Raw genomic sequence first — 13,721 nt, forward strand, 5'->3', positions numbered from 1 at the left:
GTTATGTTTTTGCCTTGTTCTTTTCGGAAACTGTTTTTTGACTGTTCTGTTTGGACAAAGTTCGTTTTTTTTTTTTTTTTTTTTTTTTTATGCAAATCAACCTAAGGTGGCTGTTTCCAAAGGGTAAGGACTCTCCTTTCAACTATAGCAGCACCATCTCAAGGTTTACGAAGAGATTCAGTCTTGCTTTTTTGCATTGCAGTAGCAATGTACCAATGGATACATCCAGCATTCTATGGGACTGAATTTCTCAAGGATTGTGCCATTTTGATTCATTTCTAAAAGCGATTTGGCAGCGGTAGTAGTAGTAGTAGGGTAGACACTAGCAGACAGACACATCCAGCCCCATGGTACATGACACTGAATTTTCCCCAAAATTAGAAAAACATTTAAAGAATTTATCCCTTGTAGTAAGGAAGGAGATTGTGCTACAGAGGCACTGGCAGACAGACAGAGTCCCCTCCAAGGTCTTAAAAAGAATAGATCCCCCAGAGTAAAAAATGCCATTCAGAGGCGAAGTATGGGCAGGTACTGGGAGGCTAGCATCTAGCCACAAGACTGAATCCCCTCCTTATATGAGGGAAAAAAAATTGATCCACCACAGTAAGTTAGAGCATTTAGGGGCACACATCCAGCCAAAAGGCGGATTCCTCCCCATATAAGGAAACAAATCCCCAGAGTATGTTAGAGAATTGAGGTGCAGGGGCAGGGTATAGGCCAGGTGCTGACAGACTCATATCCAGCCACACGACTAAACTCTCCTACTGCTACTGACAAGTTAAAATTGAATCAGCACACTTAAATCTACTGCTTACCCGTTCCTTTTGTAAATGCTGATTGACCAGAGTGAAAAGTCTCCCAGAGTTTCTTGGACCCATCTGTCACAGCTATAGCTATCAATAAGGCCACCCTCCCCTATTTATTGGCTACTTCTATCTAGCAATCATAATGTCCCCTCCTAAACACAGTCCATTCCTACTTTCCCTCATGAAGGAGTGCCAAAACGGTTTGTCATAGCGATGGCTAAACTTTGAAAAAAAATGATAAATCTTACAGAAATTTCTGCGGTTTTGTCCATGGGACCCCATCAGAAACCCTAATCTCCCAAGCAGCAGCAGGGAGATGTACCTCACCTTTTTATGGCGGTACCGATACACCTATAAGGTAGCAAACCGATTTAATCCCCACTCTTTACTCTCCTGACCCCTCAGCCCTTGGACTTGTCAAATCTCTTTGCCCTATTCCTCCTATACTACCTCAATACCACTGTTTTACTCTCATGGAACTAAATGTTTTTTTGCTGTGTGTGTAATTGTTGTACTGTGTATTTTTCCTGCGTATAGTGGCAGTACGTATGGGTTGTTCTTTCCCCTTAGGACAAGCTTCTGAAAGACCAATCAAAAAGTAAACTCCTCCCCTCTTACCCATAAATGCCGGCAAACTGGAAGAGTCCTCAGTTCTTTCTTGTCCCTCGTAGGGTGAACAGCTTCGTGGATTCTTCTGATGGTGCGGCACACGGGTTGTTGCCTGGGGGGTGAGTGTTTGGCTGCGGTTTAAATTTCCCGGGTGGAAGTTCCGTGCTGCGCGCCTCGTAACTGGCTTACAGAGGCAGCGTTCACTCTATCCTTTTTGGTTCCAGAGAAGGAGCCTGTGCAGCTGTGTGGAACGCACGCCCGGGTGGCTATTCGTTCCACTGTGATCCTGCAGCGCAATCTGAGCATGCGCGGGTCGGATCGTTTTTATGGCGCCAATTCTGATTACCTACAGCCATACCACCCTGAAAGCGCTTATCTCCTCTGATCTCAGAAGCTGAACAGGGTGGGCCTGGTTAGTACCTGGATGGGAGACCGCCTGGGAATACCAGGTGTTGTAGGATTTGGCAGCCTATTTAAGCTGTGCAAACCTGACTGACCACAAGAGTGTGCGTCAGGTCAGGTTCCCGTGTCACCAAGCCCCCACACGGTTGCCTTGCATTGGATTGTGGGGGGTTTAAAACTTCCGGGGTGGAAGTTCCGTGCTGCGCGCCTCGTAACGGGCTTACAGAGGCAGCGTTCACTCTATCCTTTTTTGGTTACAGAGGAGGAGCCTGTGCAGCTGTGCGGAACGAACGCCCGGGTGGCTATTCGTTCCTTTGTGATCCTGAAGCTCGATCTGAGCATGCGCGGGACGGTTAATTTTTATGAGGCTTTGGCAGCCTATTTTAAGCTGTGGAAACCTTACTGACCACTAGAGTCCACACGGTTGTTTTGCATTGGTTTTAATTGGGTTTTAGCTAAATTTAACCCTTCGTCTCCAGAAACGGACAAACCTGCTCCTCCTGCTAATAGCTGCTTCTAAAGCTAGATATCTAGCCTGTGCAGAATGTAACTGGACGGCTACAGTATAATAGACTTCCCAATAGTGTGCTGCGGACATCTTGGCAAAAGAAAAGCAAAAAGACATGCATTCATTCGAATGCTGGTTCCAAGATAATTTATCCCAGACCTTTTGAGCATTTAAAGATGCGGCTAAATCTCCTGCACCTGAGTCACCTGCAAAAGGCATTAAAGACGGCATTGTCTGACCGTTCTTCAGGGGAATGCTCTCGCTCATCTTATGACAAGTTTATTAAATAAGTTAACTGCGTTCTTCAGTTGCAACCGAGAGCAACTAAGTAGGGTCTCCCCTGTTCCTCCCGAATTAGTGGAATTGATGCAGAGGGAGTGGTATAACCCGGCAATCAAGCTTTTATTTTTAAGAAATTTCATGTTTTAAGAAGATATTTAATGGCAAGAGCTTCCAAAGGTAGAGGTGCAAGTAAACCGCACTTCCTGTAGGTGAGATAGCGGGACTCGGAGACGCTATGGATGAGAGAGCCGAAACAGCCGTTAGGAGAATGTTTCAGGCAGCTGCGTTCAGAGTAAAGCGGCTTCAACGGGAGCAGCTGTTATCAAGCCCTGTTGATATATGGAAAAAGGGATACAGCCTCTAAAGCAGACTTATGCGACCTGCTGTTTGAACAGGGAAGGCCTTTGGAAGGCAAGAGAGCAGGGGGTCGCCTGCTACACTTTCAGAAAGCATGGTTTTAGTCTACGGAAAACACATGAATAACGAAGTGGTATAGACAAATAGTTTTTGTAGTCTACAAGATCAGGGTTTTTCGCTCTTCCTCGCGTCCACTTCCTGTGTTCCTCTTATCTTACAAAAAGTGAGAACAAGTTTTGTCGGCAGCAGTGTTTTAGTTGTTAGTGAAGGAACAAATGCCCTCGGAACATCACTGGAGAGGAGTGTATTCTCTAATTTTTATGTATTTATTTTTTCCGATTTAAAGAATGGAAGCCATTATATCGGTTTCCATCATCCTCAGAGAAGGAGATTTCATGGTCACTATACACCTAAAGATGCGTATCTACACGTCCCTATGGTAGTAAGTTCCAGGAAGTGCCTGAGATTTGCTATAAGAACAAAGAATGGCCTGAAGCATTTTCATCTCAAATCTATTCTTTTCGGTTTGACTACCGCTCCTCTAGTCTTCACAGAGCTTCTCTGTCCCCTAGTGGCGCAGTTGAGACAGTTTAGCTGTCATCCCGTATGTCAACGACTGACTTCTCAAGGCATCCTTTCCAAGTCAACTAAATCACCAGCTGAAGACTTCAATAGCCTTTTTAGAACAACACGGATGGATCATAAACTTAGTAATATCTAATCTTACTCCATCCAGGAGAATCAATTTCCTAGGTTGCATTGTGGACTCTGTATCCCTCTTTTTGCACTTTTCTTCTCAGAAGTTTACACGGATCAAACCATCTGCAACGATATCTGATTTGCATAATCAGGAAAGCAATGAGTCTCCTGGGGTTTTTAACCTCTAATATCCCAGCAGTAAGATGGGCCCGGTCAAGAATGAGGCCACTTCAGTGGCAGATCCTTTCCAGCTGGCCAGGTCTCAAGAGGAGTTAAATTCTAAGATCAAGAGTGGTTCTCCTACAGCTCAATTGATGGCTTTGTTTCAACCAGCAGACTGGTCCATTGTCGCAACAGACGCGCCAAAGACAGGTTGGGGTGCTCACCTTTGGTTCCACAGAGCCCAAAGAAGATTGTCTCCAGAAGAGCCTAGCCAGTCATACAACTAAAGGGAACTGAATGCAGTTTTTCTAGCCCTTAAGGTGTTCAAATTGTGGATTATGTTCCCCCACGTAAACTTCAGTCAGACAATGCGACTGTAGTAGCTTACCTCAACAGACAAGGAGGCACAAGGGCTTGAAAGCTTCAATGTTTCTGTTCGGAGATTATTTATTTATTTTTTGATATGGGCCCATAATCATCTGAGAGATCTATCGGCATGTCTTATCAGGGGGCCTTTAATACACTGGCAGATGACCTGAGCAGGGGAAGATATGCTCAGACAGAGTGGTCTCTGAGCCCGGTTATTTTTCGACAGGTTGTCCGTCAAGTTTGGGCGTACAGAAGTTGATCTTATGGCTACAAGACAAAACAGGAAACCCCTCTTTTTGCGTTTCTCTACAAATAGACTATTCTCATTTTCTAGACGGGCTAACAGCGATATGGCAAATCAACTTAGCCTATGTGTTTCCACGGTAGCTCTGATCCTGCGTATCCAGAAGATCAAGAAGGACAAAGCCAGGGTGCTTGCAATCCTTTCTTTCTGGCCATTCTGGGGCTGGTTCTCGGACCTGCTCCAGATGACGATTTGTTCTTGGGAACTTCCAGTACCTCCAGATCTACTGGGAAACCGCAATGTCCATATACACACCATCCAGATGTTTCGCTTAACGGTATGGGTGCTGGAAGGCTGATTCTACAGGAGAAGGTATTCACGGTGCTATGGCCGGTCGGTGGTTAAATTCGTAAAGAATGGTGCCAGGATCAAGAGTTCGGTAGCTATCCTCCTTCCATTCCAGTCATCGTGCAGTTTCTCGAGAGGGGTTTAACGCAGGTCTTCAGGTGGCTACCTTGAAGAGACAAGTGTCCGCCCCCGGTCACTTCTTGCTTTGGTCTTGGCCTCGGATCCCTTTTTTTTTTTTTTTTTTTAGGCGTTTTTTGCAAGGCTATTATTCTGGCTCTCTAGTCATCCAGTGAGTTCATTGTCTTTCATCAGGCTGAAGTCGTTCTGCATCTCCGACCGTTTTTTCCTCCCGGAAGTCTTGTCGCAGACTAACATTAACCAGTCTTTAGTGTTGCCCACCTTTTTTTTCCTAATCCTTCTTCTCCAGAAGAGATCATGTGGCACTCTTTTAATGTTGAAAGAGCTCTTCATGTCTATTTACAACGTACGGCAACAGTTCGTGCGCCAGACCACCTGTTTCTTCAGTTTCATGGGAAATCTGCGGCCCAGGAGGTTTCCACATCTACTCTGGCTAGATGGCTTGATGATACTATTTGTTTAGCCTATGTATCCTGTAAAGTGGATAACGTTGTTTGTCGCTTTACGTACTCTGAGCTTGTAAAGGGTCAAAACATTTTGCAATGTGTGTCAGACATGAGCAACACAAGCATTTCCAACAGCATCAATTTATTGTGTATCGTGCTAAATCGTGTATCCCAATGCTCAGCGACACCCAAATGACCATTGTGGAGTAATGCTTATGATTTGTGTATTTTTTACAGTGTATAACACAATCTGTATCCGGTAAAGTGTATGTATCATCTATTGAGGTGCACTGACTGCACTCTACTAGAGCTATGTCCGATTCCTGGGCAGCTAAGGCCTTGGCTTTCCCAGAAGAAATTTCCAAAGCGGCAACCTGGTCTTCATGGAATACTTATGTTGGTCATTATAGGCTGGACCTTTCTGCAGATTCGGAAGCTGCCTTTGGCCTTCATGTTTTTCAAGCGGTCAATGCCTCTATCCCACCCATGTGACGGATCTTGGTATATCCCATACGTACTGCCACTATACGCAGGAAAAAACAATAATTTCTTACCGTAAATTTTCTTTTTCCTAGTATAGTGGCAGTACGTAGTTCCCTCCCTTATACGTTGGAATGAGTAGTATTTCTTGTTATTACTGAGGACTCTTCCAGTTTGCCGGCATTTATGGGTAAGAGGGGAGGAGTTTACTTTTTGATTGGTCTTTCAGAACTTGTCCTAAGGGGAAAGAACAACCCATACGTACTGCCACTATACTAGGACAAAGAAAATTTACGGTAAGAAATTATTGTTTTTATGTCAGGGCTTGACAAATGTGTTGTGAATCTAGACGCCAGCTAAAAAGGTAGGAACCAGGATTTGTTTAAAACTAACAGTTGGTCAGGAGTGATCTGATCATCATCAGCCCACTTACTAAACTCACAGCATTTGACCTGGAAGCACCCTGGACTTTCAGGTCACTGCTGGTTTTTTTTTTTGGGGGGGGGGGTGCGCAAATGTTAACCCCTGCAATGCTGCGAATGTGTCATGCACAATTGTGGCATTGAAGGGGTTAACGCTGCACTATCGCGCTCATGGAACGATCAGGCAGCAGGGGAGGGTTGGGGACTGGTCTCCACACTCATGTGGAGACTGAAGATCCCTCTCCCCCTGTCCCTGAAGCTGCCTCTGGAAGCTGAGACGCAGACGGTAGACCGGCATCTGGTGGGAGGAGTCTCTTTGATCACTCCTGTAGGAGTGATCAAAGGGATTGTAGGGGCTCGTTTTTGCTGTTGCTGCAGCAGAGCCCCGTATAAAACTGGTATTAACCACTAAGCGCCATTGAAGGGATTAACGCTGCACTGTCGCTCTCATAGAGCGATCAGGCAGCAGGGGGATGTTGTGTCAGGTCCCCACACTTGTATGGGGACCCAATCAATACACAACCCCCTTCCCTGAAGCTATCTGTGGCAGATGAAAAGCCAATTGCTGGTCTGCCGGCAATTGCGGTTCAGCCTACAGAATCACTCCGTGGGGAGACAGCAGCAGCTCCCCTGCGATCACCACGATTGTGGCGATGTGGGGGCATTTTTTGGGGGATGTAACAGGCTGACAAAAACCTAGGCGCCAAGTTCTCAGTCGCCATGGTGACCTTGCGCCTGGGATTTGTCGAGCCCTGTTTTATGTAATTACATAAGTAACTGTTTCTATCTTTGACTGTAAAAAAAAACAAACAAAAAAACTGTATATACTTGGTTAAGCTGCTGATGGATAACTGTACAGTGGAATCTAATTTTTAAACTATTAAATGACTAATGGGACATTGGCAGGTTGGAAGGATGGTTTATCTGCTTGTTGCTGCTGCTAGTGGGAAAAATGTCTTATGGTGTACCTGGCATACAGTATTTTTGCTTGAGGGACAAATAGTGGATGGTATGCATTTAGTTGGATTATGGTACATAGTTTGAGGTAACCTGCTCCTTACCGCATTGTGGGAAATAGACATACATTTTGAATGTTGCTGTTCTTAATGTTTCATTAATTGGTCCTCCGCTCATAGTTTTATGCCATTTTTACAGCATCTGGAGAGGTCCCAATGTGAATTGTATAGACAACTCAGGATATACTCCTTTGCACCATGCTTCTCTCAATGGACACAAGTAAGCAGTTATTTAAATACTATTTTTATTTTTCTCAGTATCAAATAAAAGTTATACCAGATTGTAAGGCCGTTCTATGTAATCGCCTTTCAGATTTGACTACTGCTGATTTATTATAGAATTTGGTAATCTCGTTATTTTATATTTTTCCTTACTAACTGATATATCCCCTTTTTGTTTAGTATAGCTTTTTGCTCATACTAATGCATGTTTAAATTCCCATACTATTTTATGAAGTGAATGTTTTGAACATGAATGCATCCCTAGTGGGTGAGATGAAGTTTGGTATATGAGAATTGTGGGGCTTTTATAATGTGTGGCTTATTACTTTTTATGTTCACAGGGATGTTGTTGAGGCTCTTTTGAGGAATGAGGCAGTAACAAATATTGCAGACAGTAAGGGTTGCTTCCCTCTGCATCTTGCGGCTTGGAAAGGAGATGCTCAGATTGTTCGGCTTCTTATCCACCATGGGCCATCACATGCAAAGGTTAATGAGCAGGTACTATTCCACTGGCCACTGCAAGTTTAATATCCAGTCGTAGCAGTATGAATGAAATGCATACGTGTGTGTGTGTGTGTAAATTATGCTTAGCCCTTGTGTGCTTTTTTTTTCTTTCCTGTGTCTTTGCTCTTCAGAATTTGTGAACTCAGTGCAATTGGTTCTTGTTCTTATTCTGGTACATATATGTATAAAATGCACATTCATGAAACCTTTAAATCACAACAATATGGACATGATGACATCACGCAGTTGCTGCAGATTTGTCGGCTGCACATCCATGATGCGAATCTCCCGTCCCACCACATCCCAAAGGTGCTCTATTGGATTGAGTTCTGGTGACTGTGGAGGCCATTGGGATACAGTGAACTCATTGTCATGTTAAAGAAACCAGTTTGAGATGATGTGAGCTCCTGCTGGTAGTTGCCATCAGAAGATGGGCACACTGTGGTCATAAAGGGATGGACATGGTCAGCAACAATACTGGCTGTTGCGTTTAAATGTTGCTTAATTGGTACTAAGGGGCCCAAAGTGTACCAAGAAAATATCCCCCACGCCATTAAACCACCACAAGCCTAAAAAGTTGACGCATAGCAGGATGGATCCATGCTTTCATGTTGTTTACGCCAAAGTCTGACCCTGCTACCTGAATGTTTCAGCTGGAACGGAGAGTCATCAGACCAGACAATGTTCTTCCAGTCTTCCATTGTCCAATTTTGGTGAGCCTGTGAAAATGGTAGCATCAGTTTCCTGGTCTTAGCTGACAGGAGTGGCACCTGGTAAGGTCTCCTGTTGCTGTAGCCCATCTGCTTCAAAGTTTGACATGTTGTCTTATAATACATTCTGCATACCTAGTTGTAAGGAGTGGTTATTTGAATTACTGTTGCCTTTCTGTCATCTCGAACCAGTCTGCCTATTCTCCTCTGACATCAACAAGGCATTTTCATCCACACAACTACCGCTTCTCTGTAAACCCTAGGGATGGTTGTGCGTGAAAATCCTAGGAATCAGCAGTTTCTGCCACATTCAAAGTAGCCTAAATCCCCTTTCTTCGCCGTTCTGATGCTTGGTTTGAACTTCAGCAAGTTGTCTTGACCATGTCTATATGCCTAAATGCATTGAGTTGCTGCCATGTGATTGGCTTATTAGCCAATTGTATAAACAAGCAATTGAACAGGTGCAATGAATAAACCATGTATACAACTGCAAACTGCCCCCCCTTAAAAAGTCTTTATAGCACATCTCAGTTTAGATGCACCAAATTTAAACTCCCATGTTCATTTTGGAATTTACTGCTTCATGTTATATTTCAATATAATCAGGACTGTAAAATATGTTCTGGTATCCTTGGGCGTAGCATACACTGCACCATGTTTTTAATTTTGTTGGAAGTTGGAGAGAACCTTGGAGGGAAATGTGTTGCCCCACTTCTTGCAAGATTTACTGATGGGTCAGGATCATCTTGCTCTAAACTTCTAACTACCCCATTTGAAACTATGATGTTGGTGGTCTTTGCCTTTTTAAAAATTTAATAAGGGGTTGCATATTGCATCATTGCATCAGTCTTCCTCATGAGGGGCATGGCTTCAAAAGTTGATCTGCCAAATCAACTCTCTCTCTATATGCCTGATATAGGCCTTAAGACAGGGTGCCTTCCTAAAGACATTCACTTTGCCCTGGACAGAAACGGGCACCGCTCTTTTATTGTGAATGGTGGTCAGCATACATACATACATACATACATACATCCTTCCTGTCTCTAAATTTTACTATCAATGGCTCCTCTTGACTCAAAGCTAAGAAAGGCCCGCTTTATTACTTTTGTATCACTAAGTTATGGGAACATTTTTTTTTTCTCTAATGGTACCACAAGCCGCAGTATCCATACAAGACAGCAGCTTGAACACTGGAAAACTTGTATACTAATTATCTGCATACAAGTGGTGCCCTTTGTTCATTAAAAGGTCCTACACTATTTTTCCACCTATGTCTAGGTGGTCTGAGTGACCTGGTGTGACATGCTGGAGGTTTTGTTTGCATATACCCAGAAGCTATGCATCTACCCACTACCACTCTCACACTATTTGTAAAACTGTATACCATACCTGCAGCGTTCTGAGGGGATATATATTTTAAATCCCAACCTGCTTTTATGCTTAATTAATTCATCTATGCATATTACTCTCTGGGTGTAGGCACTTCAGCAAATCGACTTTGGAAGTGGTTAATAAGGGAAAAAAAATTAAAAAACCCTTTCAAAAAGGATCTGGCCAAAAGCCAGTTGCAGGGGCCCGCTCCATATAAGCATTAGGATTACTACCCGGAGCAATGAGACTCTTCTTAACTGGGGATCCAGCATCATCAGATCTGCTTAAGTGATCCACAAAATTATCTAATACTAAACTAGCATTATGCCTCTTTGCAGCATATAACCTCTCTAAAACTGCAAAAAATTTGTTTAGGTGAGCCCATACAGACAACTTGATTTCCCTTACATTGGCAGGAAGGCTTCACTGCTGATTCTGAATCCTCAAAATCTGCTGTTCCGCCTTGTGGTTCATTTGGGCCTTGTTTTACTAATCGTAATAGTAAATCCTAAGGTTGTGAAGTGGGTTCTTTGGTAGGGTCAAGGACAGGGGCGTAACTAGAAACCTCAGGGCCCCGGTGCAAGAATCTGTTAAGGGGCCCCCCCAACCCATCTATCCCTTTCTCACGATCTCCCTCCCTACCCCCCTTTCTCACGATCTACCCTCTCCCTCCCTACCCCCCTTTCTCACGATCTACCCACTCCCTCCCTACCCCCCCCTTCTAACGATCTACCCACTCCCTCCCTACCCCCCTTTGTAGGTCACTTACCGTCAACTCCTGCGTTGGGAACGTGAGGCGTTTGTCTCGGGTGACGGCGCTTCACTGCTGAGCGCCGGCATATGACGGAAGCAGCGGCAGGGAGCAGAGGAGTCCTGGATTTCTGTCAGTCAGGGGGGCCCAAGAGGTGCCGAGCGGTCGTTTTCAGCAAGCGCTCAGCACCCCTTGGGCCCCCCTGACTGGCAGAACTCCAGGGCCCAGTCGCAGTCGCGACCCCGGTAGTTCCGCCAGTGGTCAAGGACCATTTCAGTAGATTAAAAGCAAATATGGACCATAATATTTTATTCGTATAAATTTCTGGCAAGTCATTTTGGGATTTGTTCATTATTCTATTCTTAACTTGACTGTCTATTTAAGACTTACGTGGCTTTGCTAATCTCCCAGCAGAATTGCCAGATGTTTGATAGGCTTTGTTGACATTGTTGACTATTAAAGTAAATAGTGTGGTAAGAATGATCAGCTAATTACCGTATTTGCTCGATTAGAGGACGACCCTGATTATAAGAAGACCCCCAAAATTTGAATATTAATTTAGAAAAAAAGCTTGAATATAAGACTACACTATAAGAAAAGTTTTACTAGTAAGTATTCATATGTAAACTGTTTTTTCATAGTTAATAAAAACTGGTTGAGAAAAAGCTTTTTTATTTTTTTTTTTTTTGTGTGTCCTTCTCTTTGCCAACCTGTGGAGCTTGCTATTCTGCCATCCCGAGATATGCCTTATTCCCCCTATTTACCTAAATGCCCCCCGACTTACTAATGTATCCCTAGACTTGTCCTCCGTGCTCCAGACTCCCTGGTATCAAGTGGGGCAGCCGATGACGTCTGCGGAATGCACGCAGACAACCACCGCTGTTCCCCGGGACCTCCGCCGGGGCTTCTGTGACTGAGCAACGAAAGATCACGTCACACCAGTGCTCCGTCATAGAAGTCCCAGTGGAAGTGTTGAGTAATAGCGGAGGTTTTCTGCCGGCGCTCAGTTATAGAAGCCCCGGCAGAAGCTACGGAATTTGATGGCGTTATATAAAACATAAGTGCCAGCAGCAGCGGAGGTTGTCTGCGTGCGTCGCACAGACGTCCACTGGCTGCCAGAGAGGAGGATCCACAGGAATCCTGCAGGGATTTGGATCTTAGTCTTGTAGTCAGACCTTTTATTTGAGGTCTGATTTATAGGACGACCTCGAATATAAGATGGGTATTTTTCCAGAGCATTTTGAGCAATCCCAATTCAGTTTTTAAGCATCCTGTAGATTTAAAGAATTGCGTTCTTCATGTTCACAGTCTGAAAAACTGAACAAAGTTCACTAGCTTCTAACCGTTGATATACTTCACATGTTGTTTTTTCTCATAGACAATATAAACATACCACATAGTTTGTATATAATGTATCTCTAGGCACAGTAAACTAGAGCCCTGTGTGGGACTGCTTTTTTAATCCCGCTCCCGCAATGTGGCTTTTCTGCTCCCGCCACATTTGTGGCCAATCCCGCCCGCTCCCGCCACATTTGTGGCCAATCACGCCCGTCTCCTTACCTGATTTCCCGCGCAGTCCCGCAAGGCTGCCCTCGAGTTGTTCCCTCACAGCGTCTCTTCTCTTGCTCCGCCCAGGAACAAGGCAGAGTCACCGGAAGTGACGTCACATCACGTGACTCCACCTTGTTCCTGGGCAGAGCAAGATAGGAGACACTGTAATGGAGCAACGAGAAGGCAGCCTTGCGGGATTACCGGGACCGCCCCCTCCCGCCCACAGCCCCAGAAAGACTGCGGGACCCGCCTCCCAATGCAGTCCTCTACAGTAAACCTCTGAGAGATGAATTTGCCCAACAGTTTAGTTCTGTGCAGCTCTTACAAGTCATGTAAGTCTGGTATTCCCATTAGTTTTACCTTTTATATGGGAGTAGCTGAGCAGAATCTAGTTGAGATCTCCTCTCTCCCTCTCAGGAACAGAGCCTTATTCATACACCTATTGGGTGTTGTTAATGACTTCATGGACTACTTTACCTAAAACACGTTGATACAAATTTTTGGGTACAGACACAAGAATTGACACACATATTGTTCATATATTACTGTTAAGCTTACTAATTTTTTAACTTCATGTGCTTTGATTTTTATCCCATCTTTTTTTTTTTCTTGCTTTTTTTTATAGAATTTTCAAGAGATGAAAAAATACGGCCCCTTCCATCCTTATGTGAATGCTAAGGTGTGTACGCCCCTTTCCACATAAGTGTGTTTTGAATGACAAGCTCTGCACCTCTGTAGCGCGAGTCCCCTATATATCCCCTTTATACTACCTGTGGAATTTTGTACCCTGAGCCTTTATGCCACATTATTGCTTCTGTCACTGCATTGCTTATGTTGCTTGCAGTTTCAGATGCATGTAAGAGAGCAAGTATTTTCCCCAATTCATTACCTCTTGGTTTTAAATGAATCTTATATTTGATCCGTCAAACAGAATATAATGTACAATAATCACTACAGCACGTGAAATGTCTTTGTTTTTCTTTAAGAAGTGACATACCAGTTTTAGATAACATTTGTTATAAACCATTTCCACATCACTTGACAAACCTTACTTTTAAACACTATTACATACTACATCAACAAAACTGAGGTTCACTAAAATGGTAGAGGAAACCCTGCTTCCCTGAGTATAGACCTTACTTTATGTAAATTTAATGTATCTTCTTTTACAGACTAATTTTCTCTACCATCTCATGAAGATGGCATGTTATTGAACTGTCATTTGCTTCCTTGTATCCCCCCCTCACCTTCTCGACATATCTATAGTGTGACTTCTATATGCGTTTTCATTAACATTGTCTACTTGGATGACAATTTTGAGGCA

General features: G+C 43.9%; 1 protein-coding gene and 1 pseudogene across 5 annotated transcripts in view; both read left to right on the forward strand.

Moving 5' to 3' along the window:
• Positions 1 to 13,721, forward strand: part of ANKS1A (ankyrin repeat and sterile alpha motif domain containing 1A) — an 85,203-nt gene that overhangs the window by 12,777 nt on the left and 58,705 nt on the right. For 3 of the 5 annotated variants that reach the window (XM_053457845.1, XM_053457848.1, XM_053457846.1), the window contains exons 2-4: positions 7,428 to 7,508; positions 7,852 to 8,008; positions 13,023 to 13,076. In XM_053457845.1, coding sequence (XP_053313820.1) covers positions 7,428 to 7,508; positions 7,852 to 8,008; positions 13,023 to 13,076 — 292 coding nt within the window. The remainder of the gene's footprint in view (positions 1 to 7,427; positions 7,509 to 7,851; positions 8,009 to 13,022; positions 13,077 to 13,721) is intronic. The other 2 variants (XM_053457847.1, XM_053457849.1) reach the window with 1 other exon arrangement.
• On the forward strand, positions 1,760 to 1,876 carry LOC128480709 (uncharacterized; annotated as a pseudogene).

The sequence above is a fragment of the Spea bombifrons genome, chromosome 2 (assembly GCF_027358695.1).
Source record: "Spea bombifrons isolate aSpeBom1 chromosome 2, aSpeBom1.2.pri, whole genome shotgun sequence".
NCBI classification, from domain to species: Eukaryota; Metazoa; Chordata; class Amphibia; order Anura; family Pelobatidae; genus Spea; species Spea bombifrons.